The 21,457-nt window shown below is 63.1% G+C and overlaps 4 protein-coding genes and 2 non-coding genes across 6 annotated transcripts; 1 reads left to right on the top strand and 5 right to left on the bottom strand.

Annotated features, from left to right (window-relative positions):
• Positions 1-7,991: 7,991 nt before the first annotated feature.
• RHOBADRAFT_t19 lies at positions 7,992-8,105 on the bottom strand. Its single transcript has one exon. It is a non-coding gene; the product is annotated as a tRNA-Arg (tRNA).
• Positions 8,106-8,501: 396 nt separating this feature from the next.
• Positions 8,502-8,597, bottom strand: RHOBADRAFT_t18. Its single transcript has one exon. It is a non-coding gene; the product is annotated as a tRNA-Phe (tRNA).
• A 1,044-nt stretch (positions 8,598-9,641) lies between these two features.
• On the bottom strand, positions 9,642-13,555 carry RHOBADRAFT_52022 (uncharacterized protein). Its single transcript, XM_018416129.1, has 7 exons — positions 13,388-13,555; positions 13,024-13,295; positions 12,186-12,938; positions 11,638-11,880; positions 10,383-11,549; positions 9,883-10,186; positions 9,642-9,791 (listed from the first exon to the last, which is right to left on the bottom strand). Exons 1-7 carry the CDS (start codon positions 13,493-13,495, stop codon positions 9,678-9,680), a joined length of 2,961 nt encoding a protein of 986 aa, XP_018273110.1. The 5' UTR covers positions 13,496-13,555; the 3' UTR covers positions 9,642-9,677.
• Positions 13,556-13,792: 237 nt separating this feature from the next.
• RHOBADRAFT_66128 (uncharacterized protein) lies at positions 13,793-14,789 on the bottom strand. The gene is made up of 5 exons (XM_018418873.1): positions 14,523-14,789; positions 14,394-14,458; positions 14,132-14,300; positions 14,057-14,068; positions 13,793-13,960 (listed from the first exon to the last, which is right to left on the bottom strand). The coding sequence occupies exons 1-5, from the start codon at positions 14,757-14,759 to the stop codon at positions 13,838-13,840; spliced, it is 606 nt and encodes a 201-aa protein (XP_018273109.1). The 5' UTR covers positions 14,760-14,789; the 3' UTR covers positions 13,793-13,837.
• Positions 14,790-14,867: 78 nt separating this feature from the next.
• RHOBADRAFT_24945 (uncharacterized protein) lies at positions 14,868-15,654 on the top strand (the record flags this gene model as incomplete). The annotated part of the gene is made up of 4 exons (XM_018412661.1): positions 14,868-14,921; positions 14,995-15,073; positions 15,286-15,368; positions 15,434-15,654. The coding sequence occupies 4 exons, from the start codon at positions 14,871-14,873 to the stop codon at positions 15,575-15,577; spliced, it is 357 nt and encodes a 118-aa protein (XP_018273108.1). The 3' UTR covers positions 15,578-15,654.
• Positions 15,655-15,669: 15 nt separating this feature from the next.
• On the bottom strand, positions 15,670-21,273 carry RHOBADRAFT_34531 (uncharacterized protein; the record flags this gene model as incomplete). The annotated part of the gene is made up of 15 exons (XM_018413205.1): positions 15,670-15,929; positions 16,006-16,107; positions 16,181-16,410; positions 16,507-16,714; positions 16,788-17,228; positions 17,303-17,440; positions 17,506-17,630; positions 17,700-17,889; positions 17,956-17,985; positions 18,142-18,438; positions 18,505-19,213; positions 19,281-20,245; positions 20,600-20,731; positions 20,806-21,012; positions 21,079-21,273. The coding sequence occupies 15 exons, from the start codon at positions 21,271-21,273 to the stop codon at positions 15,708-15,710; spliced, it is 4,191 nt and encodes a 1,396-aa protein (XP_018273107.1). The 3' UTR covers positions 15,670-15,707.
• Between the last annotated feature and the right edge of the window lie 184 nt (positions 21,274-21,457).

Genomic DNA, 21,457 nt, shown 5'->3' with positions numbered 1-21,457 from the left:
CATATAATAGTATAGATTGATGGTAATGGAGCCAGATTTGCGATAATGCATCGGTAGCATCCTCAGCGGCACCATTCCCCCGAGGCTGCACCTTCTTTTTCCTTCCATCCGGCCGTGACACGGTCGGATGGGGCTGCCCTTGCAGGCATATAGACTAAGTACGCTCTAAATGGTTAGCTAGGTTACAGGTTGAACGGAGCTTGTGGCTCAGTTCTGCAGAGGCAAACCTGTTCCGGGCGAGCCTGACCGTCTCGGACCCAAACCGTCTGCGCGCGCAGCTCCATGAGGCAGAGGTCTCCCAGCCTGCCGCTCAGCACAGGGTCCATATAATAGTATAGATTGATGGTAATGGAGCCAGATTTGCGATAATGCATCGGTAGCATCTCAGGAGCACCAGTTCCCCCGAGGCTGCACCTTCTTTTCCTTCCATCTGGCCATGACACGGTTGGATTGGGCTGCCCTTGCAGGGCATAATAGACTAAGGTACGCTCTAAATGGTAGCTAGGTTACAGGTTGAACGGAGCTTGTCGCCCAGTTCTGCAGAGGCGAACCTGTTCCGGGCGAGGCTGACCGTCTCGGACCCGAACCGTCTGCGCGCGCAGCTTCATGAGGCAGAGGTCTCCCAGCCTGCCGCTCAGCACAGGGTCCATATAATAGTATAGATTGATGGTAATGGAGCCAGATTTGCGATAATGCATCGGTAGCCTCCTCAGCGGCACCATTCCCCCGAGGCTGCACCTTCTTTTTCCTTCCATCTGGCCGTGACACGGTTGGATTGGGGTGCCCTTGCAGGGCATAAGAGACTAAGGTACGCTCTAAATGGTTAGCTAGGTTACAGGTTGAACGGAGCTTGTTGCCCAGTTCTGCAGAGGCAAACCTGTTCCGGTCGAGGCTGACCGTCTCGGACCCAACCCGTCTGCGCGCGCAGCTCCATGAGGCAGAGGTCTCCCGGCCTGCCGCTCAGCACAGGGACCACATAATAGTATACCTTGATGGTAATGGAGCCAGATTTGCAATAATGCATTGGTAGCATCCTCAGCGGCACCATTCCCCAGAGGCTGCACCTTCTTTTTCCTTCCATCCGGCCGTGACACGGTCGGATTGGGCCGCCCTTGCAGGGCATAATAGACTAAGGTACGCTCTAAACGGTAGCTAGGTAGAGGTTGAACGGAGCTTGTCGCCCAGTTCTGCAGAGGCGAACCTGTTCCGGGCGAGGCTGACCGTCTCGGACCCGAACCGTCTGCGCGCGCAGCTTCATGAGGCAGAGGTCTCCCAGCCTGCCGCTCAGCACAGGGTCCATATAATAGTATAGATTGATGGTAATGGAGCCAGATTTGCGATAATGCATCGGTAGCATCCTCAGCAGCACCATTCCCCCGAGGCTGCACCTTCTTTTCCCTTCCATCCGGCCGTGACACGGTCGGATTGGGCCGCCCTTGCAGGGCATAATAGACTAAGGTACGCTCTAAATGGTTAGCCAGGTTACAGGTTGAACGGAGCTTGTCGCCCAGTTCTGCAGAGGCGAACCTGTTCCGGGCGAGGCTGACCGTCTCGGACCCAAACCGTCTGTGCGCGCAGCTCCATGAGGCAGAGGTCTCCCAGCCTGCCGCTCAGCACAGGGACCATATAATAGTATAGATTGATGGTAATGGAGCCAGATTTGCGATAATGCATCGGTAGCATCCTCAGCAGCACCAGTCCCCCGAGGCTGCACTTTCTTTTTCTTTCCATCTGGCCGTGACACGGTTGGATTGGGCCGCCCTTGCAGGGCATAATAGACTAAGGTACGCTCTAAATGGTTAGCTAGGTTACAGGTTGAACGGAGCTTGTGGCCCAGTTCTGCGGAGGCAAACCTGTTCCGGGCGAGCCTGACCGTCTCGGACCCAAACCGTCTGCGCGCGCAGCTCCATGAGGCAGAGGTCTCCCAGCCTGCCGCTCAGCACAGGGTCCATATAATAGTATAGATTGATGGTAATGGAGCCAGATTTGCGATAATGCAGCGGTAGCATCCTCAGCGGCACCATTCCCCCGAGGCTGCACCTTCTTTTTCCTTCCATCTGGCCGTGACACGGTTGGATTGGGCTGCCCTTGCAGGGCATAATAGACTAAGGTACGCTCTAAATGGTTAGCTAGGTTACAGGTTGAACGGAGCTTGTCGCCCAGTTCTGCAGAGGCAAACCTGTTCCGGGCGAGCCTGACCGTCTCGGACCCAAACCGTCTGCGCGCGCAGCTCCATGAGGCAGAGGTCTCCCAGCCTGCCGCTCAGCACAGGGACCATATAATAGTATAGATTGATGGTAATGGAGCCAGATTTGCGATAATGCATCGGTAGCATCCTCAGCAGCACCAGTCCCCCGAGGCTGCACCTTCTTTTTCCTTCCATCTGGCCGTGACACGGTTGGATTGGGCCGTCCTTGCAGGGCATAATAGACTAAGGTACGCTCTAAATGGTTAGCTAGGTTACAGGTTGAACGGAGCTTGTCGCCCAGTTCTGCAGAGGCGAACCTGTTCCGGGCGAGGCTGACCGTCTCGGACCCGAACCGTCTGCGCGCGCAGCTTCATGAGGCAGAGGTCTCCCAGCCTGCCGCTCAGCACAGGGTCCATATAATAGTATAGATTGATGGTAATGGAGCCAGATTTGCGATAATGCATCGGTAGCATCCTCAGCGGCACCATTCCCCCGAGGCTGCACCTTCTTTTTCCTTCCATCTGGCCGTGACACGGTTGGATTGGGCTGCCCTTGCAGGGCATAATAGACTAAGGTACGCTCTAAATGGTTAGCTAGGTTACAGGTTGAACGGAGCTTGTCGCCCAGTTCTGCAGAGGCAAACCTGTTCCGGGCGAGCCTGACCGTCTCGGACCCAAACCGTCTGCGCGCGCAGCTCCATGAGGCAGAGGTCTCCCAGCCTGCCGCTCAGCACAGGGACCATATAATAGTATAGATTGATGGTAATGGAGCCAGATTTGCGATAATGCATCGGTAGCATCCTCAGCGGCACCATTCCCCCGAGGCTGCACCTTCTTTTTCCTTCCATCCGGCCGTGACACGGTCGGATTGGGCTGCCCTTGCAGGGCATAATAGACTAAGGTACGCTTTAAATGGTTAGCTAGGTTACAGGTTGAACGGAGCTTGTGGCTCAGTTCTGCAGAGGCAAACCTGTTCCGGGCGAGCCTGACCGTCTCGGACCCAAACCGTCTGCGCGCGCAGCTCCATGAGGCAGAGGTCTCCCAGCCTGCCGCTCAGCACAGGACCATATAATAGTATAGATTGATGGTAATGAGCCAGATTTGCGATAATGCATCGGTAGCATCCTCAGCGGCACCATTCCCCCGAGGCTGCACCTTCTTTTTCCTTCCATCTGGCCGTGACACGGTTGGATTGGGCTGCCCTTGCAGGGCATAATAGACTAAGGTACGCTCTAAATGGTTAGCTAGGTTACAGGTTGAACGGAGCTTGTCGCCCAGTTCTGCAGAGGCAAACCTGTTCCGGGCGAGCCTGACCGTCTCGGACCCAAACCGTCTGCGCGCGCAGCTCCATGAGGCAGAGGTCTCCCAGCCTGCCGCTCAGCACAGGGACCATATAATAGTATAGATTGATGGTAATGGAGCCAGATTTGCGATAATGCATCGGTAGCATCCTCAGCAGCACCAGTCCCCCGAGGCTGCACCTTCTTTTTCCTTCCATCTGGCCGTGACACGGTTGGATTGGGCCGTCCTTGCAGGGCATAATAGACTAAGGTACGCTCTAAATGGTTAGCTAGGTTACAGGTTGAACGGAGCTTGTCGCCCAGTTCTGCAGAGGCAAACCTGTTCCGGGCGAGCCTGACCGTCTCGGACCCAAACCGTCTGCGCGCGCAGCTCCATGAGGCAGAGGTCTCCCAGCCTGCCGCTCAGCACAGGGACCATATAATAGTATAGATTGATGGTAATGGAGCCAGATTTGCGATAATGCATCGGTAGCATCCTCAGCGGCACCATTCCCCCGAGGCTGCACCTTCTTTTTCCTTCCATCTGGCCGTGACACGGTTGGATTGGGCTGCCCTTGCAGGGCATAATAGACTAAGGTACGCTCTAAATGGTTAGCTAGGTTACAGGTTGAACGGAGCTTGTCGCCCAGTTCTGCAGAGGCAAACCTGTTCCGGGCGAGCCTGACCGTCTCGGACCCAAACCGTCTGCGCGCGCAGCTCCATGAGGCAGAGGTCTCCCAGCCTGCCGCTCAGCACAGGGACCATATAATAGTATAGATTGATGGTAATGGAGCCAGATTTGCGATAATGCATCGGTAGCATCCTCAGCAGCACCAGTCCCCCGAGGCTGCACCTTCTTTTTCCTTCCATCTGGCCGTGACACGGTTGGATTGGGCCGTCCTTGCAGGGCATAATAGACTAAGGTACGCTCTATATGGTTAGCTAGGTTACAGGTTGAACGGAGCTTGTCGCCCAGTTCTGCAGAGGCGAACCTGTTCCGGGCGAGGCTGACCGTCTCGGACCCGAACCGTCTGCGCGCGCAGCTTCATGAGGCAGAGGTCTCCCAGCCTGCCGCTCAGCACAGGGTCCATATAATAGTATAGATTGATGGTAATGGAGCCAGATTTGCGATAATGCATCGGTAGCATCCTCAGCGGCACCATTCCCCCGAGGCTGCACCTTCTTTTTCCTTCCATCTGGCCGTGACACGGTTGGATTGGGCTGCCCTTGCAGGGCATAATAGACTAAGGTACGCTCTAAATGGTTAGCTAGGTTACAGGTTGAACGGAGCTTGTCGCCCAGTTCTGCAGAGGCAAACCTGTTCCGGGCGAGCCTGACCGTCTCGGACCCAAACCGTCTGCGCGCGCAGCTCCATGAGGCAGAGGTCTCCCAGCCTGCCGCTCAGCACAGGGACCATATAATAGTATAGATTGATGGTAATGGAGCCAGATTTGCGATAATGCATCGGTAGCATCCTCAGCGGCACCATTCCCCCGAGGCTGCACCTTCTTTTTCCTTCCATCCGGCCGTGACACGGTCGGATTGGGCTGCCCTTGCAGGGCATAATAGACTAAGGTACGCTTTAAATGGTTAGCTAGGTTACAGGTTGAACGGAGCTTGTGGCTCAGTTCTGCAGAGGCAAACCTGTTCCGGGCGAGCCTGACCGTCTCGGACCCAAACCGTCTGCGCGCGCAGCTCCATGAGGCAGAGGTCTCCCAGCCTGCCGCTCAGCACAGGGACCATATAATAGTATAGATTGATGGTAATGGAGCCAGATTTGCGATAATGCATCGGTAGCATCCTCAGCAGCACCATTCCCCCGAGGCTGCACCTTCTTTTCCCTTCCATCCCGGCCGTGACACGGTCGGATTGGGCCGCCCTTGCAGGGCATAATAGACTAAGGTACGCTCTAAATGGTTAGCCAGGTTAGAGGTTGAACGGAGCTTGTCGCCCAGTTCTGCAGAGGCGAACGTGTTCCGGGCGAGGCTGACCGTCTCGGACCCAAACAGTCTGCGCGCGCAGCTCCATGAGGCAGAGGTCTCCCAGCCTGCCGCTCAGCACAGGGACCATATAATAGTATAGATTGATGGTAATGGAGCCAGATTTGCGATAATGCATCGGTAGCATCCTCAGCAGCACCATTCCCCCGAGGCTGCACCTTCTTTTTCCTTCCATCCGGCCGTGACACGGTCGGATTGGCCGCCTTGCAGGGCATAACAGACTAAGGTACGCTCTAAATGGTTAGCTAGGTTACAGGTTGAACGGAGCTTGTGGCCCAGTTCTGCAGAGGCAAACCTGTTCCGGGCGAGCCTGACCGTCTCGGACCCAAACCGTCTGTGCGCGCAGCTCCATGAGGAACAGGGCTACTGACCTACCGCTTGGCGCAGGGACCATATAATAGTATACCTTGATGGTAATGGAGCCAGATTTGCGATAATGCATTGGTAGCATCCTCAGCAGCACCATTCCCCCGAGGTTGCACCTTCTTTTTTTTCCTTCCATCCAGCCGTGACACGGTCGGATTGGACCGCCCTTGCAGGGCATAACAGACTAAGGTACGCTCTAAATGGTTAGCTAGGTTACAGGTTGAACGGAGCTTGTGGCCCAGTTCTGCAGAGGCAAACCTGTTCCGGGCGAGCCTGACCGTCTCGGACCCAAACCGTCTGTGCGCGCAGCTCCATGAGGCAGAGGTCTCCCAGCCTGCCGCTCAGCACAGGGTCCATATAATAGTATAGATTGATGGTAATGGAGCGCTGGAGAGTTTCAGGGCAGGTTGGTTACAAGATCCAGGTGTGGGGGCCTCAGACATGCTGTGCCTTAGGCCGGCTTAGGATTTGGGTCACGGAAAGATCTACTGGCAGGGACTTGTCCAGTTGGTGGAAGGTACTTGACAAGGTGAATGATGGCGCTGGAGAGTTGCAGGGAAGGTTGGTTACAAGATCCAGGTGTGGGGGCCTCGGACATGCTGTGCCTTAGGCCGGCTTAGGATTTGGGTCACGGAAAGTTCTACTGGCAGGGACTTGTCCAGTTGGTGGAAGGTACTTGACAAGGTGAATGATGGCGCTGGAGAGTTGCAGGGAAGGTTGGTTACAAGATCCAGGTGTGGGGGCCTCGGACATGCTGTGCCTTAGGCCGGCTCAGGATTTGGACTACAGAAAGATCTACTGGCAGGGGCTTGTCCAGTTGGTGGAAGGTACTTGACAAGGTGAATGATGGCGCGGGAGAGTTGCAGGGCAGGTTGGTTACAAAATCCAGGTGTGGTGGCCTTGGACATGCTGTGCCCTAGCCCAGCTTGGGATTTGGGTTGTGTTGAGATCTGCTGCCAGGGGGTTGTGCCCCCTGGATGCGCTTGTCAGAGTCAAGTCAGCAGCAAGCCCAATTGTATTCAGATCCAAGGCTGGGAAGCTCGGAGGCTGCCAGGCCTTGTTCCTGTGAGTGAATGTGCAAGGGCTCGGACCGTCCTGGCCTTGAGCTCACTCTCTTGGTCCTCCTCAAGCTGAGTCCCTCTTTCCCTTTCTCTCTCTCTGCCTTTCTGTCTCTTCAAACGTTGCTGCCTTCCGCTCTCTTGCTTGCGGACGCTCTCGACATCTTGTTGTGTGCCTCACTGGCAACTCCGAGACACGATGGAGGTTCAGTGAGGGATCTTGAAGGTGGTTGTGCAGTAGCTCCCCCTCTTCTCCAGTAATGCCCCTGCCCTTTTGCTCAATGGAACACACCCAAATCACTTTACCTGGCACGTCTCTGTTTGCTCCAGTCTCTCCCCCACAAGTTTGCCTTGCCTTGCCTTGCCTTTTGCTTGACAACAAGCGTGCCCTTCAAATGGCCTCATCACGCTAGGACACTATTTGGGACCTTGCCAGCTACCTTGTGCCACGTGGATGGGCTGGTCTAGGTCAAGTCAGCAGTGAGCCTGTTTGTTAGTCAGATCTTCCAAGGTTGATCCGCAGAGCGGCAGGCTGGCTTACCTCTGCCTTGTGGACCTGCACAGCTCAGTAATACTGCCCAGTGGTCCACCTGCAAAGCAAAACCCGGCAACCCAAAATCAGATTTTGCCCCCAGCGAGGGTTAGGCCCGGAGCCTAGTCATGGCAGCACACTCACTCCCAACCAGTGGCCATCATCTTCACCAGTACTGAGTGATCTGAGCCAAAAATTTGGAAGCTCCCACGGCTTCGGAGCCCTTGGGAATCAAAGGCAGGCGCAGGTCGCCAGGGGTTGGGGCCAAGCTTAGAGCCTCTCTGACATCCCAACACCAACGCATCTGTGCAGTGCACTGTATTCTGAGTGCTCTAGAGCAGGGTACAGCAGATGGAGCTGTAGTAGAAGGGCAGAGCTGGGCGTCTGAGTTGGCCTTCCCAAGTTGCTGCCTCTGGTCCGCACCCTCACCCAGGGGCCCGGCAGCCCTGTCAATCTTGCAACATGCTCTGCAGAGGCATATTGACAGGAAAGAGGTGCCCCCGGAAACACCTCTTGCCCTGAGCTACAGGCGGACTCCGGGGCTCCGGGGCATCCCGAAAAAAAAAGTTGACCACGATGGGGCTCGAACCCACGATCTCCTGATAGTTACGCGCGCTGTCTCCGGAGTTCGGAAGACGAAGCGAGGTCGTAGTCAGACGCCTTGCCATTGGGCCACGCGGCCAGTTCATGTCGATGTGGCCGCTTCTTGACATTTACATCAAGCCCAATAGCGAGGCAGGCAATGCGTGTGCCCACGCCGTGCCCGGCGGCGGTATCTGCCGCCAAGAACCCCATGAGTGGAGGCACTAAAGTTTGGGTCCACTGACAAGCTTGCACAGGGGCCTGGCTGGGCTCCTCCTAGGAGTGGTGCAGCAGGCCTGCCTTAGTGCAGTACTCTGCAGCCAGTGCTCACCGGGTTGGTTTGTCCTGCACTGTGTCAACAAGTCCATGCGGCAAGCCTTTCCGGGCAGTCTCCCTGTTGAATGACGGCCTTTCGCGCATCTGGCGCCTGTGCCTGGGCCAACAGTGCCGCCAACCAACAAAAGGAAAGGGAACCCCGGTGCGAGGCAAAAGTTGATGGCCCTTTCCGGGATTGAACCGGAGACCTGCAGAATTGTGCGCCGGAGTGAACCGGAACTTCAGTCTGTCGCTCTCCCAGCTGAGCTAAAGAGCCGTGATGAAGGCCTGAGTGCAAAATGTACGTTCCAGTCCAGGTGCAGGGGCATGGCGAAATCACGCCGACTTGGATGGGCAGGAAAGCGCTCAAGCCGCTTCTGCCAAATCAACTGCTGTGCCCGGAGGGCCGAGGGCCGCCGCCGGCGGCCGAGGCCGGCGGGCCGCTCCTCCTCCTTCCCTTGCGTAGCTCTCTCTCTCTCTCTGCAACCTATCTCTCCCTCTCGCGCCTGAGGTCTCGTGAGAGCGTCGCTGCAGCTCCTGTCCTCCCTGCGATACCGCTCAAAGCGCTCTGCAAATGGTCCACGCCTGTTGCTGTTCTTGCTGTCTTTGCTCTTGCTCACATGGTCAGCCAGACATCTAGGTGGGCACCTTTCTTCAAGCGGTGCCACTGAGCGAGCTCTTTCCTTGAGCAGTTCCTGGAAATGCTTGGGCTGGCAGGCCAGTGACAACAGCGCTGCTTGACACTCAATTGCTTGTCTGGCGCAGACAAGGATCACGCGGTGGCCATTCACTGGCAGGTCTCCACTTGAGAAGGTCCGCTTGGACCCTGCTGCCGCTCCTTGGCTTCCCTGCGCTCTCCCAGCCTCAAGCCTCTCGACGCAACGCCTGCAATAGCTCGAGGGCAAGCTGCGTCTCAAAGCAAGGCACGAGCAAGGGAGAGACGCAAACAGCTGAGGGGGCACGTCACTCCCCCGCCCGCCGGCGTCGCTTTCGAGCTGCCAGAGCGGACATGTTTGCTTCCTGGATGTCACCGCAACCTGGGCCAACAGAGCAGGGCGCAAGGGTTTACTCGACCCGAGGGCCAGTCTTGGAGAAGGGCTCCTGTGACGGCTTCGGAGCCGCTTTCTGCTGCTCTCGGTCGCTCCTTCTCTTGAGCTCCAGTACCGAGCCACGGCGCTCCTAGTCTGATAGCGGCTGTCATGCACGCAGATAGAGGCACAGGTGCGACAAAAGGAACTGCCACAGGCCAAAAGATTCGGCTCTCGGCTCGCTCGGACCTCCTCGGGCACAGCATGAACGCAAGGCCACTCTCGAGTTCAGGCTCGAGACCATGCATGCAACGTTGCAGGGCCGCTCTCTACAGCTTGGCCTTGAGCGGGATGTCGAACCCCTCCTCGCGCCTGTACACGCCGCCGCTGCCGCCCTCGCCGTCGCGCGCCGCATCGCCGAGCAGGATGACGGTGCACGTGATCTGCAGGAGGGCGAGAGGGGCATCAGGAGGGGCGCACACAAGGCGACAGAAAGCGCGCGCGCGCGAGAGAGAGAGAGAGAGTGGGACGCACGTCGTCGCGGTACCGCCGGCTCAACGGCGCCGGGATGCTGAGCAAGACCGACACCTGGTCCCTCTTTGCGCCGCCGAGCGCGTTGCGGATCAAGTGGGTCGCGAGGTTGCCCGTGTCCTCGAACGTAAAGACCTCGCCCTCGCCGCGCGTCGGCTCCTGGCGCGGCACGTGCGACGTGTGCGGGCCCGAGATGGCGGTCGGGTCGACCGAGTGCGACAGGACCGAGGGCCGCGTCTGGGTGCCGCGCACGCCGCACAGGTGGGCGCCGACGAGCGAGACGATCTCCTGGTTGTCGAGACGGTCGCTGCGGGGCAGGAGAGGGCGAGGTGGCGAGGGAAGGGTCCGAGTGGAGAGACGGCGCGAGGAGAGAGAGAGGAGACGAGGAGAGGAGCGAGAGGTTGGGCGAGGGAGAGAGGGGCAGAGATGGAAGGGAGAGAGGGCGAGAACGAGTCAGGAAACCGCTCGTAAAGACGCGGGAGGGAGAGCGAGAGGGGACGCACTAGAGGCCGTCGGTCGCGAGGACGACAAAGCGAGTCGCAGGCGGCTCCTCCGGGCTCGACACGGGCAGGAACGAGCCAATGGCCTTGCGGGCCTTGCTCGTGCCGGCCGACAGGTCGACCGTGACGACCTCGGGCGTCGCCGTCACGTACGGCGGGGTGTGGTAGTTGCGCGGCGGGCCGCGGACCGACCCAGGGTGGAACGCCTGCGCGAGCTTCTGCTGCGTCCCAGGGGGCCACTTGTAGCGCGCGTCGCCGAACGCGCGCGTCGGCTCGAGGCTGCCGAGGACGCGGCCGCGCGCAATGACCGTGTCGCGCTCGTTCGACGGGTGCTCGGCCTGGACGCGCGCGACCTCGTTCGGGTTGCGGCCCGTCTGGTCCTCCGAGAGGGGCTCGACGCGCCACTTGCCGCCGCCGCCCTCGCGCTTGGGGTCGGGGACCCACACGCCCATGACGGCGCGCGAGTCGCCAGTGACGGCGACGTGGAGGCGGTTGCGCCCCGCGTCGAGGAAGGCGAGGAGGGCGCAGCTGCCGCTGAGGGCGGGGAGGAGGGTGCTCAGGGCCTCGGACTGCTCGATGCCCATGACGGCGCCGCCCTTGGTCGACGCGGTCGGGAGCTTGCCCTCGCGCTGGAGCTTGTCGAGGAGGCGGACGGGCGCCGACACGATCTCGTGGTCCATCTTGGAAAAGGCGTTCTTGATGGCGGCCTGCATGATGGGGTCGTGCTTGTCGAGCTGAGGTTTGGGCGCGGGCGGCGACGACGAGAAGAGGGACCAGATCGAGGGCTTGGACGAGGACGAGGAGGACGACGAGGGAGGGTTGACGAGCGACAGGTACGGGTCGGACCCGCGAAAGACGAGGTCGAGCTCGCGCGCGACGTACGACACGAGCGACGACGAGAGGAGGCGCGACGTCTGCCAGCCCGAGTGACCGTCAAACACGCCAAAGAAGACGAGGTCGCCCTGGACCTTGCTCTGCTGGTCGCGCTCGAGGATGACGCAGCACGAGTCGTCCTCGATGGGCGAGTTGGACGCGAGGTTGTTGGTGTCGTAGCGGATGAGCGGGTTGTTGCGGCGCGAGACGGCGAACGACGCCTCGTTCTCCTTGAGGCGGGCGTTGGTCTCGGCGGGGCTGAGGAGCGTGAGCGTCTTGGTGCCCGTGGCGCCGGTCCTGCGGTCGCGGTTCGAGCGGTGAGTGAGCGATCTCGAAGGATGCCCCGCATCGGGAACAAGGGAAGGAGGAGGGGAGGACGACGCACTGGGCGATGACGGGGACGGTGAAGCTGGTGCGCTCGCCCTCTGTCGGGCCAGGCATGTCGTCGTTGCCCTTGGCGGACCCGCGGTACAGGAGGAAGCCGGTGATGGCGGCGCCAGCGGCTCCGAGGAGGGCGAGGTCGACGACGCCTCGTCGAGCTGGTGGAGGGGCGGTAGCGAAGGGGCGAGCTGGTGGGCGGTGTGCTGGGGGTGCAGGGTGCCTCCAGAGCGAGGTGACGGGCACTCGCCTGGGTGTCGGCATAGTTGGGGAGGGTGAGCGTCAGGAAGACGGCGCGACGGCGATGGCGTCGGCCAGCTCCGAGCTTCTTTCCTCTCACTCAGCCCCTGCAGCCTGCTCTCTGCGAGACCAACTTCTCTCGCAGCTGCCCTGAACACCGACCACGACCGGCCGAGCGAGGACCGCCCGCTCATCTCCTCGTCGCCTCTCTCGGCGAGACGCCGCTCTCGGACACCGTCTCTCATCGCCGTCTCGTCCACGCAACGCCGCTGCAGCCTCGCTCGTCTCTACGACCCCCTCGCATAGCTCGCGTACCCCTGCCCGTCGCCCTCGTCCCGGCCCCTCCACCCCTCGGCTGTGCCCGCTCCACCAAACTCGGTCAGCCCGCCGGGCGTCGTCAACCTCGTCGGCGGCCGCACCATGCCCAACGCCTCGCCGCCGCCCTCGTGCGTCTCGAGCAGCCGAGTCGCCGACGCGCTCGCGAGTGGCAGCGCGCCGTACCCGTCGCCGAGCGGCCCCCCTCCTCCCCGGCGGTGCGCCTCATGGTCGCCCGCCTCGCCCACCTCGGGCACGCCCGCTCGCGGCCCGAGCGACTGCTGCTGCGGCTGCTGCTGCTGCTGTCCCGCCGGGCCCGCCGCCGCGGAGCGCTTGAACGGGCTCAGCGCCCCGCCGACCGTCGTCGTCGCGCCGGACGGGGCTCGCGTGCGCGCCGACGGCGGCGCACCCGACTGGACCCGGTTGCGCCACGCGTCGACCGGGTTGCCCGACCTGCTCATGGTGCGGAAGAAGCCCGCCGGGGCGTGCTGGGGAGGAGCGCCGGTCGCCTTTTCCGTGTCGGGAGCGAGGCTCGAGCCGGCTCGGCCTTGGCGGCGGCGGCGGGCGCGGCGGCGGACGAGGAGGAAGAGCATGGCGGCGAGGGCGAGGATGCCGAGGACGCCGCCGGCGATGCCGCCTGCGAGGGCGCCGACGTCAAGGGACGAGGAGGACGAGGGCGAGTCGGTCGGCGAGAGCGAGGTCGAGGAGGACAGGGGCTGGGTCGTCGCCGGAACGAGGGTGCGGGTTGTTGTCCTGCGACGAGTCGACGCAACGACGAGTTAGCGCTGCCGTCACCGCGAGAGGACCCCGGGAGAGGGAGAGAAAGAGAGGGACGCACGGCGGGTACGTGAACAGCTGCGGGCTCGCGCTCGACAAGCTGCTCGCGAGCGCCGCCATCGACTCGACGGCCTTCTGGCCCTCGTTGGTCCTCAGACACTCGTCGGTCGTACCCGGCTGCACCTGGTAGAACTGCGACGCGGCCCAGCTCGTCGCGTTGGCGACGTCAAACACCTCGAACGCGATCCAGGCGCCGGCCGGCACGTCGCACACCCACGAGACGGTGCCGAGCGTGTCGGTGAAGCTGTCGGTCAGGATCTCGGCAAAGTAGTTCTGCGGCGGCGGCGGCGGCCGGGGTGGTGCGACGAGGTCAGCTCGCTCCTGCGGCAGTGCGGGCGCGAGAGGGGAGCAAGAGGAGGACGCACCGTGCCCTGGACCCACATCCCGATCCCTTTGCGCACAGGCGGCCCGCTCCACGTGAGCGTCTGGTTCGCGCACTGCGTCGGCGTCGAGAGCTTGATGTCGAGCGACATGGCGAGGCGGCACGAGGTGGCACGAGGCGGAAAGTCGCCGAGCGCAGGGCTGGGTCGAGGACGGTCGAGGTGCGAGCGCTCGGGCGAGGAAAGCAGCTCGAGAGGCGAGAGGCGCAAGCAGCGAGCGGAAGAGAGGGAGAAGCCAGCCGAGAGCCGCGGAGCATTGACGAGCCCGCGCGAACGCCGCTCGGCGCCTCCGGCGCACGGACGAGGGGCCAGGAGCTCAGGGGCTCGAGCGAGAGCAGCCCGAGTCTCAGCATTTCGAGTCCTGCCCGCTCGCCGCTCGAGCTTGAGCGCCTTCGAGCAACGCGGCTGGCATTCCTCGACGACGACGAAACGGCGCTACTCGTGCTCGCGGGGCGGCAGCTCGTCTTGAGCTCGGCGCCTCATCTCGACCTGCGTGAAGCGGCCGGCGGCGAGGTCCTTGCAGTCCTGCTTGTGTCGTGGCCAATGTGCGTGTTGATGCTGTCGCAGGGAGGAAGGGGGAGGAGGCGAGTTAGTGCGGCGAGGAGAGAGAGGGTGCGACTGCTCGAGGTCGGGAAGAGGGGGACGAGGGCGCACCTCTGTCGAGCACTGTGGAAGCGGACCGTCAGCCGCAGGACGAGGTACGACCCAGGCAGAAAAAGGGGGACGCACATAGTATCGCCGGCTGCACGAGCTGCAGCGCTTGTACCGCTCGGTCGTCTCGACCGACTCGACCTCGTCGCAGCCCTCGAGCGCGCACCGCTGCGCCATTTCGCGCTCGTTGAGGACGACGACGGCAAGCGGTAGCCTGACGAGCCCCTGCGGGATCGTCGACCCTGTTCTGCGGCGTGCGCCAGCGCGGTGAGCGGACGATGCGGGTCGAGGAGGAGGGGAGGAGGGGAGGAGGGGAGGAGGGGAGGAGGGGAGGACGCACCGACGCAAGGCCCCCGCCTCCTCCAACTGCTCGAGCAAGCCCGCGTTCTCCGAGTAGTCCTTGACCTGCAGGCATCGAGCATCAGTACCGCGACCAGGGGCGCGAGACGCTGAGCGAGAGGGGGCGCACCCAGATCATCTGTCGGCCGTCCATGGTCAAGCCCGGGAACGGGTCCTCGGCGACAAGTACGCTCAGCCGTGCTATGGGCGCACTCGGCGACTCGCGCCGTGCCCGCACGCTTTGCTCCGCCGCGACGAGGACGATCTCGTCGCCCGCCCTGCCGAGAGCTGCCCGCAAGCTCTGGTCGTCGCCCTGCAGCCGTACAGGGAAGGTGCAGATGCCGTTCGAGGCTGCTTGCAGTTCCATCTGGCCGTCTCAGCAAGTCGAGGAGTGCCGTGGTCGAGGAGAGGGCAGGAGAGAGAGCCGAGGCAGTGGGGCGTCGTCGTCGTCGTCGTCCTCCCACACGCCCACGGCGCCATGACGACCCAGTACAAGGACCGAACGCTCATAGCGACCATCGGTGACGAGGTGAGCCCACCCACCTCTTTCCCCGAGCTGTTCCCGTCCTCCCCTCCCGCTGACACCGCCTCATCTCCCTCAGGACACTGTCACCGGCCTCCTCCTTGCCGGGACTGGGCACCTCGAGCGAGGCAAGAAGAACTTTGTCGTCGTCGACTCGAGTGAGTCGCGCGCTCCCACGACCCTCTCCCCCTCGCGAGCCTCGTCCCCTCGTCCTCATCTCGCACACGTCCCTCTCGCTCGTCACGGCAACGGGCAAGGCTTGCGGCGGGCTCGGTGTGGTGCGGGAGTAGTGGAGGGACCTCTGCGCGAGCCTCGCGCTCCACATGTAGCGCGCCGACGCTGACACCTCGCACCCTCCCCCTCTGCGCAGAGACGCCTCAATCGACCATCGAGGCCGCCTTTGCCGAGTTCACCGAGCGCAGCGACATCGCCATCCTCCTCATCAACCAGCACGTGCGTCGGCTGTCTCTCCCTCGACAGCCGTTTCAAGAGCTGACCACATCCTCCCCCTCGCGCAGGTGGCCGACCAGATTCGGCCGCTCGTGGAGAAGTACACGCAGGCGTTTCCGGCCCTCCTCGAGATCCCGAGCAAGGATCACCCGTACGACCCGTCAAAGGACTCGGTTCTGAAGGCTGTGCGCAAGCTGTTCGGCGACGCCTAGACCCTCCTCTCTCGCTCTCCCCCTCTCGCTGTCATACCCCCCTCGTCGTCCTGCAGTGTATCTCTTTCTGCGCTCTCTCCTCACGTCATGACCCGAGAGAACAACAAGCGTCACAGAAAGAGAGAGAGATCTACGACAGCGTGACAAAGAAGCCCTTGTCCTTCTCGTCCTTGGGCTTGACCTCGCTCCGCTGGACGAGCTTGTCGCCGACGGCGAGGCGCAGCCGCTCGGCCGTGAGCGGGAACCGGAACTCGAGGAGGTCCTTGGGCGGGATGCCGACATCCTCGCGCGCCGAGCGCAGGGCGTGCCGGAGCGCGAGCGCGACCGAGACGCCGAGGAAGAAGGGCGGCTCCTGCAGACGAGGCGAGAGAGATCAGTCTCGTTCAACGACGCACACACGAGAGAGAAGAAGAGAGAGGGAGACGCACACCGACGCCCTTGCTCGTGTGCACGGTGCTCAAGTTGGGCCACTCGGCGTCGCGAAGGAGCGAGACGTTGAACTGCTGCGGGATGTCGGCGAAGCCCGGGATCTGCGAGATAGAGAGCGAGGTGAGCGTCGTCGTCACGAGACAGAAGAGAAGGAGAGAGAGACAGGGGGCGCACCTTGTACGCGCCCGGCCCGGTCGTGAAGAGAGCGCCGTTGCGAAGGTGGAGCGACTCCTCCATCGTCGCCCAACCTTGGCCCTGGACGAACGCGCCCTCGACCTGGCCGTAGTCGATCGCCGGGTTGATCGAGCGGCCGACGTCCATCTTGATGTCGACGCGCAGGACCGTGTGGTCGCCCGTGAGCGTGTCGAGCTCGACCTCGGCGGCGGCGGCGCCCTGCGTAAAGTCTGCGGGTGCGGCGCGAGTCAGGGCACTGCTCGTGAAGACGGAGAAGGATGCTGAGGAAGGCGGCGCGAGAGAGGTAGAGGAAAGTTGCGACGCACAGTTGAACAGGTCGCCCGTCCTCTCCTGCACGTTCCAGACGTAGCCGAGGTTGGGCGTCGCGTGGTGGCCCGTCGCGCTGAGGCTGATGCGCTCGCCATACGCTGCGCCGGCGAGGGCGGTCATGGGCGCGTCGGAGCCGAGCTTCTCGCGAAGGTGGGCGATGCGCGAGTTGAGCTCGATACAGGCGTTGAGGACGGCGTAGCCGTTCTGCGGACGGAGAGGTCCAGTGTCAGGGTCGAGTGCGACAGACGTTGAGGTGAGAGAGAGGAGCGCCACGCACTAGGTCGCTCCCTGCACTCGCGGCGGTCGGCGGCATATTCGGGACCGTGTTGGACGAGGTCTCGCTGGTAAAGACGGCCTCCAACGGCACCTTGAGCTCCTCGGCGGCAATTTGCAGGCACTGCGAGACGGTGGGCGACGTTAGTGAACGTCGAGGGCACGAGCAGGCACGTCGACTCGCCTTGAGATTCAGTCCTTGACCCATTTCCGTGCCGCCGTGCGCCACGAGGACCGAGCCGTCCATGTAGATGTGCACAAGGGCCGAGCCCTGGTTCATGGCTTTGACGCCAAACGCCAAGCCGAACGTCGTGGGGATGAGGGCGATGCCGCGCTTGCGGTACCGGTGCTCCTTGTTGAACGCGGCGACGGCCTCCTTGCGGGCCTCGTAGTTACTGTCGCGCTTGCAGTCGGCGACGAGACGGGGCACGTGGAAGTCGAGGACCTGTGCGGCGCAAGAGTCAGTCGAGGAGAACGCGAGGAGGAGAGCGCGGGAAGGAGAGGAGGAAGGGAACGGACCTTCTGGAAGTAGTGCGTCTCCTGGCCCTCCTTGAACAGGTTGACGGCGCGCACGTCGTCAATGTCGAGGTCGAGGTGCGTCGCGATGGCCTCAAGGTACGTCTCGGCGACGAGCATGCCCTGCGGACCGCCGAAGCCCTGTCGACGCGTGGCTCGTCAGGACGGGCTCCAAGGACGAACGGAGAGAGAGGGGCGGGACGCACACGATACGCCGTGTTGGAGACCGTGTTGGTCTTGCAGAGCTTGGCGCGCACGTCGACGTTTGGGATGTAGTACGAGTTGGTCGCGTGGGCGATGGCGCGGTCGGCGACGCCGCCCGAGATGTCGACTGCGCACACAGCTGAGGGTTAGGACACGCACACAGGATAGAGTGAGGTCGAGGGAGAGGAGGACGCACGAGAATAGCCCGCGTTGGCGAAAAAGTCGGCGTCGAGCGCCGTCAACTTCCCGTCGGCCGTGAAGCCCACCTTCCAGTCGGTGCGGAACGGGTGACGTTGGCCCGAGATCTTGATGTCCTCGTGGCGCTCGAGCATGCAGCGCACCGGGCGACGGAGCTTCTTGGCGGCGACGGCACAGATGGCCGAGAGCTGCGGGAGGACGATCAGGTCAGTTGGCGTCCGGCTGCTCGCCGAGAGCGCAGAGACTCGACGCACCATGGTGGTCCTCGACTCCTTGCCGCCAAACTGCAGGAGACGAAGAGGTGAGGGGAGAGGGCGGGCAAGGAAAGGAGAGGAGGGCGGCCGAGGAGAGGGAGAGGGTCAGTGCGCGACCTTCTCAAAGCCGGGACGGCGAGCGAGTGAGGGACGTCGGGATGGCGAGCGAGAGGCAGTGGGACGCACTCCTCCTCCGAGCCGCTTGACCTTGGTGTTCACACGGTTGCGCGGGACACCCAGGACCTGTGCGACGTAGTGCTGGGTCTCTGTGAGCGCCTGCGTCGACGAGATGACCTCCATCTCGCCGCTCTCGAGCTTGGGCACGGCGATGCACGCCTGCGTCTCGAGGTAGAAGTGCTCCTGCGACGGCGAGTAGGTCGTGCCGCTGAGCGTGTACTCGGACTCGGCGAGCGCGGTCGAGATGGGCGTGCCGCGAGCCATGCGGCGGTGGTAGGTCGGGTGGTACGAGTCGGCGGCGATGGCCTGCGGGCGTAGAAGCAGCGGGTCAGGGTCGCTCGAGAATGAAAAAGAGAGAGAGAGAGGACGCACCTCGTCGATCGTCAAGACGAAGGGCAGGTCCTCGTACTCGATCTTGACGAGGCGTGCAGCGCGCTGCGCCTGGAGTTTGGTCGTCGCGACGATGGCGCCGATGATGACACCGTGGCTCGTCACCTCGCCCTTGGCGAAGAAGAACTCGTCCTGGGCGGCCGGGCCCCACACGTTGGCCTTCTCGCTCGGGAGGTCGCGCCAGTCGACGTACGAGAGGACGCCCGGCGCGTCGAGCGCCGCCGACGGGTCGACCGACACGAGCTTGGCGTGGGCGCGCGACGACAGGACGAGCGCGAGGTGGCCCTCGTTGGCCCACGCGGGCATGTCGTCCGTGTAGATGGCCTCGCCCGTCGTGTGCTTGAGGCCCGACGCGTGCGGGATCTGGTGCCCGACGACGCTCTGCGCGTACGGGTCCGAGTTGTCCCTCGTCGCCGTCGACGGCGCGCGGTGGATGAGCGACGTCACCTCGTCCTCGTCCGACTTGCGAACGCCGTCGAGCACGACGCCGCACAACTGGGCGACCTCGACCCAGAACTTGAACAGGAACGACATGCACAGCGTGCGGCGGTAGGTCGGCATGCCGCCCGGGACCGAGTACGGCAGGTCAAAGTCGGCGCCGAGGGCGTCGAGCGCGGCCTCGAGCGTCGTCGAGTCGACGGGCTTGCCGACGAGGAGCTCCTCGGTCTTCTTGGCCGAGATCGTGTGCGCTCTGCAGGGTCCGAGAGCGTCGTCAGTAGACATCCTTGTCGCGAAGAGAGAGAGAGAGAGGGACGCACGCCATGCCGCCGAACACAAGCTTGGCCCGCTTGACGACCCACTGGTCGTCGCCCTGCGGGGCGACCGTGACGGCGAAGCACGACGTGACGATCGCGATGTCGTCGTCTCGGCGCTTGGCCTGCTTGAACGCGCGCACGACGTCTTTCTCGCCCGCCGCCTCGTCGGCCTGGACGAGCGGGACGACGAGGCGCACGATGACGCCGTCGGACGGGATGCCAGTCTGGCGGTAGCCCGTGAAGAACCCGTCGGCGAGCGAGATGGTCGTCTCTTGACCGGCGTTGACGCTCGGCGCGCGCACGACGACCGACGCGCCGAGGGCGACCCAGACCGGGTTGGCGTCGCTGATGGGCGACGCGGTCGCGACGTTGCCGCCGACGCTCGCCGCGTTGCGGATCTGGCGCCCGGCAAAGTAGCGCAGCTGGTCGCGGATGGCGCGCAGGGCGCCCGTGCGTTCGTGGGGCTGGTCGCGCACGAGCTCGTTGAGGACCGCCTCGAGGTCCGACAGGGTGAGGTTGGCGCCAAACTCGAGGACCGGGTGCGGCGACGCAAAGTCGGGCAGTGACACGGTCGCGAGCTCGGGCACGTCGGCGACGTAGATGCAGTCCGGGTACGCGGCGCCCTTGATGCCGACCTCGATGCTGACCTCGCTCGCGCCGCCGACGAGCTTGGCGTTGGGGAGCGCGCGCTTGAGGTCGACGAGCTGCTCGAGCGTGACAGGTCGGAACCAGCGGCGGTGGTTGTGCGTCGGCGACGAAAAGGCGAGGGGCTTGAGCGGGTGCTTGATGAGCGACGGCGGGAGGATGAGCTCGGTCGACGGCTTGTACGGCTTGAACTCGAACTGCGGGAACGACACGGTCGGCGCCGACGCCTCGAACTTGCCGCCGCCGAGCTGGCAGCAGTCGTGGCGGCCGCAGCCCTTCTTCTTGGTCTCGGGCTGAACGACCGTCGACGCGAACGTGTCCTGCTCCTCGGGCTCGATCGGGGCCGTGCGGCCATCTGAGCCGGCGACGGCGTCGATGGGCGGTGCGTCGGGCTTCTCGAGGATGGACGGCGCCGGGAGCGACACGTCGGTGCTGACCTGGTCGGCGCAGCCGTCCGGGTTGCCGCAGCACGCCGCCTTGCGCTTGGTGTCGGCCGCCTCGAGGCCGGCCGCGTCAAAGTTGAACGGCACGACGTAGTCGTCGTCGAGGGGCGTGCGCGGCGGCGACGAGGAGGACGAGGATGCAGTCGACGTGGTCGACGACGACGAGGACAGCCGGGGCGAGCTCGACGACGTCGAACTCTTGGGGCCGAGGTAGTCTCCGATGAACGACTTGACGGCGGCAAAGATCGGGGCGTAGCCCGTGCAGCGGCACAGGTTGCCGTCGAGGGCGCCGTTGAGCTCGACGTCCGACACGTCGAGCGAGCCGCGGTACGCCGCCGTGCGCAGGAGCGCGTACACGCTCATGACCTGTGCGAGACGTGCGCTCCATCAATCTCTGTGTGTGGGCTGTGGCAGAGAGAGAGAGAGAAGGTCGGACGCACGATGCCCGGGGTGCAGAAGCCGCACTGCGAGCCGTGGAGCTTGAACATGCGCTCCTGGAGCGGGTGCGGGTTGTCCGAGTTGCCGATGCCCTCGACCGTGATGCAGTGCTTGCCCTCGAGGCAGACGAGGGGCGCGAGGCACGCGTTGATGGCGAGGTGCTGCACCTCGTTCGTGCGCGGGTGGATGCTCTGGAGGACGACGGTGCACTGCGTCGACGAGAGAAGCGAGGGTCAGACTGCGCTTGACCTGTGAGGGAGGGGGCGGGGACGCACTGCGCCGCAGCCGCCCTCGTTGCAGCCCTGCTTGGTGCCGGTGAGGCCCGGCTGAGAGCGCAGGAAGGCGAGGAGGGTCGTGTCGGGGTCGATCTGGGACGCGTCGAGGACGACCTTGGTCCCGTTGAGCCAGAAGGTGAGCTGCGAGGTGGCGACGCTGTCGAACGCGGCCGTCGCAGAGGTTGGTGCGGCCATGGTTGGCTCGCGATAAAGGCGGCGGCCGGCGGGTGGTTGAGGCGAGGTGGGGGAAGCGCGAGAGGGTGGTCGAGAGGTGGCGCGGAAAGGCGGGCGCGCGAGGAGGGTTCTGCTGAGCTGTCGGCGAGAGTGCCAGCAAGGGCAGAGAGCTGGGCGGACGAGGTGGGAGGGAGGAGGAGAGCAC

Source organism: Rhodotorula graminis (genome assembly GCF_001329695.1).
Source record: "Rhodotorula graminis WP1 unplaced genomic scaffold RHOBAscaffold_3, whole genome shotgun sequence".
NCBI lineage: Eukaryota > Fungi > Basidiomycota > Microbotryomycetes > Sporidiobolales > Sporidiobolaceae > Rhodotorula > Rhodotorula graminis.
Note: the sequence above shows the minus strand (reverse complement) of the source record. Positions and strands in the feature narration are given on the sequence as shown.

Coding starts and splice junctions, on each gene's coding strand:
- RHOBADRAFT_52022 (XM_018416129.1), bottom strand. CDS start 13,495: ATGTCGCTCGACATCAAGCTCTCGACGCCGACGCAGTGCGCGAACCAG. Junction 11,550..11,637: donor ACCGTCCCCGTCATCGCCCA/GTGCGTCGTCCT, acceptor CCGCGACCGCAG/GACCGGCGCCACGGGCACCA. Junction 10,187..10,382: donor CTCGCGACCGACGGCCTCTA/GTGCGTCCCCTC, acceptor CCTGCCCCGCAG/CGACCGTCTCGACAACCAGG.
- RHOBADRAFT_66128 (XM_018418873.1), bottom strand. CDS start 14,759: ATGGAACTGCAAGCAGCCTCGAACGGCATCTGCACCTTCCCTGTACGG. Junction 14,459..14,522: donor ACGGCCGACAGATGATCTGG/GTGCGCCCCCTC, acceptor CGATGCCTGCAG/GTCAAGGACTACTCGGAGAA. Junction 14,301..14,393: donor GAGGCGGGGGCCTTGCGTCG/GTGCGTCCTCCC, acceptor CGCACGCCGCAG/AACAGGGTCGACGATCCCGC.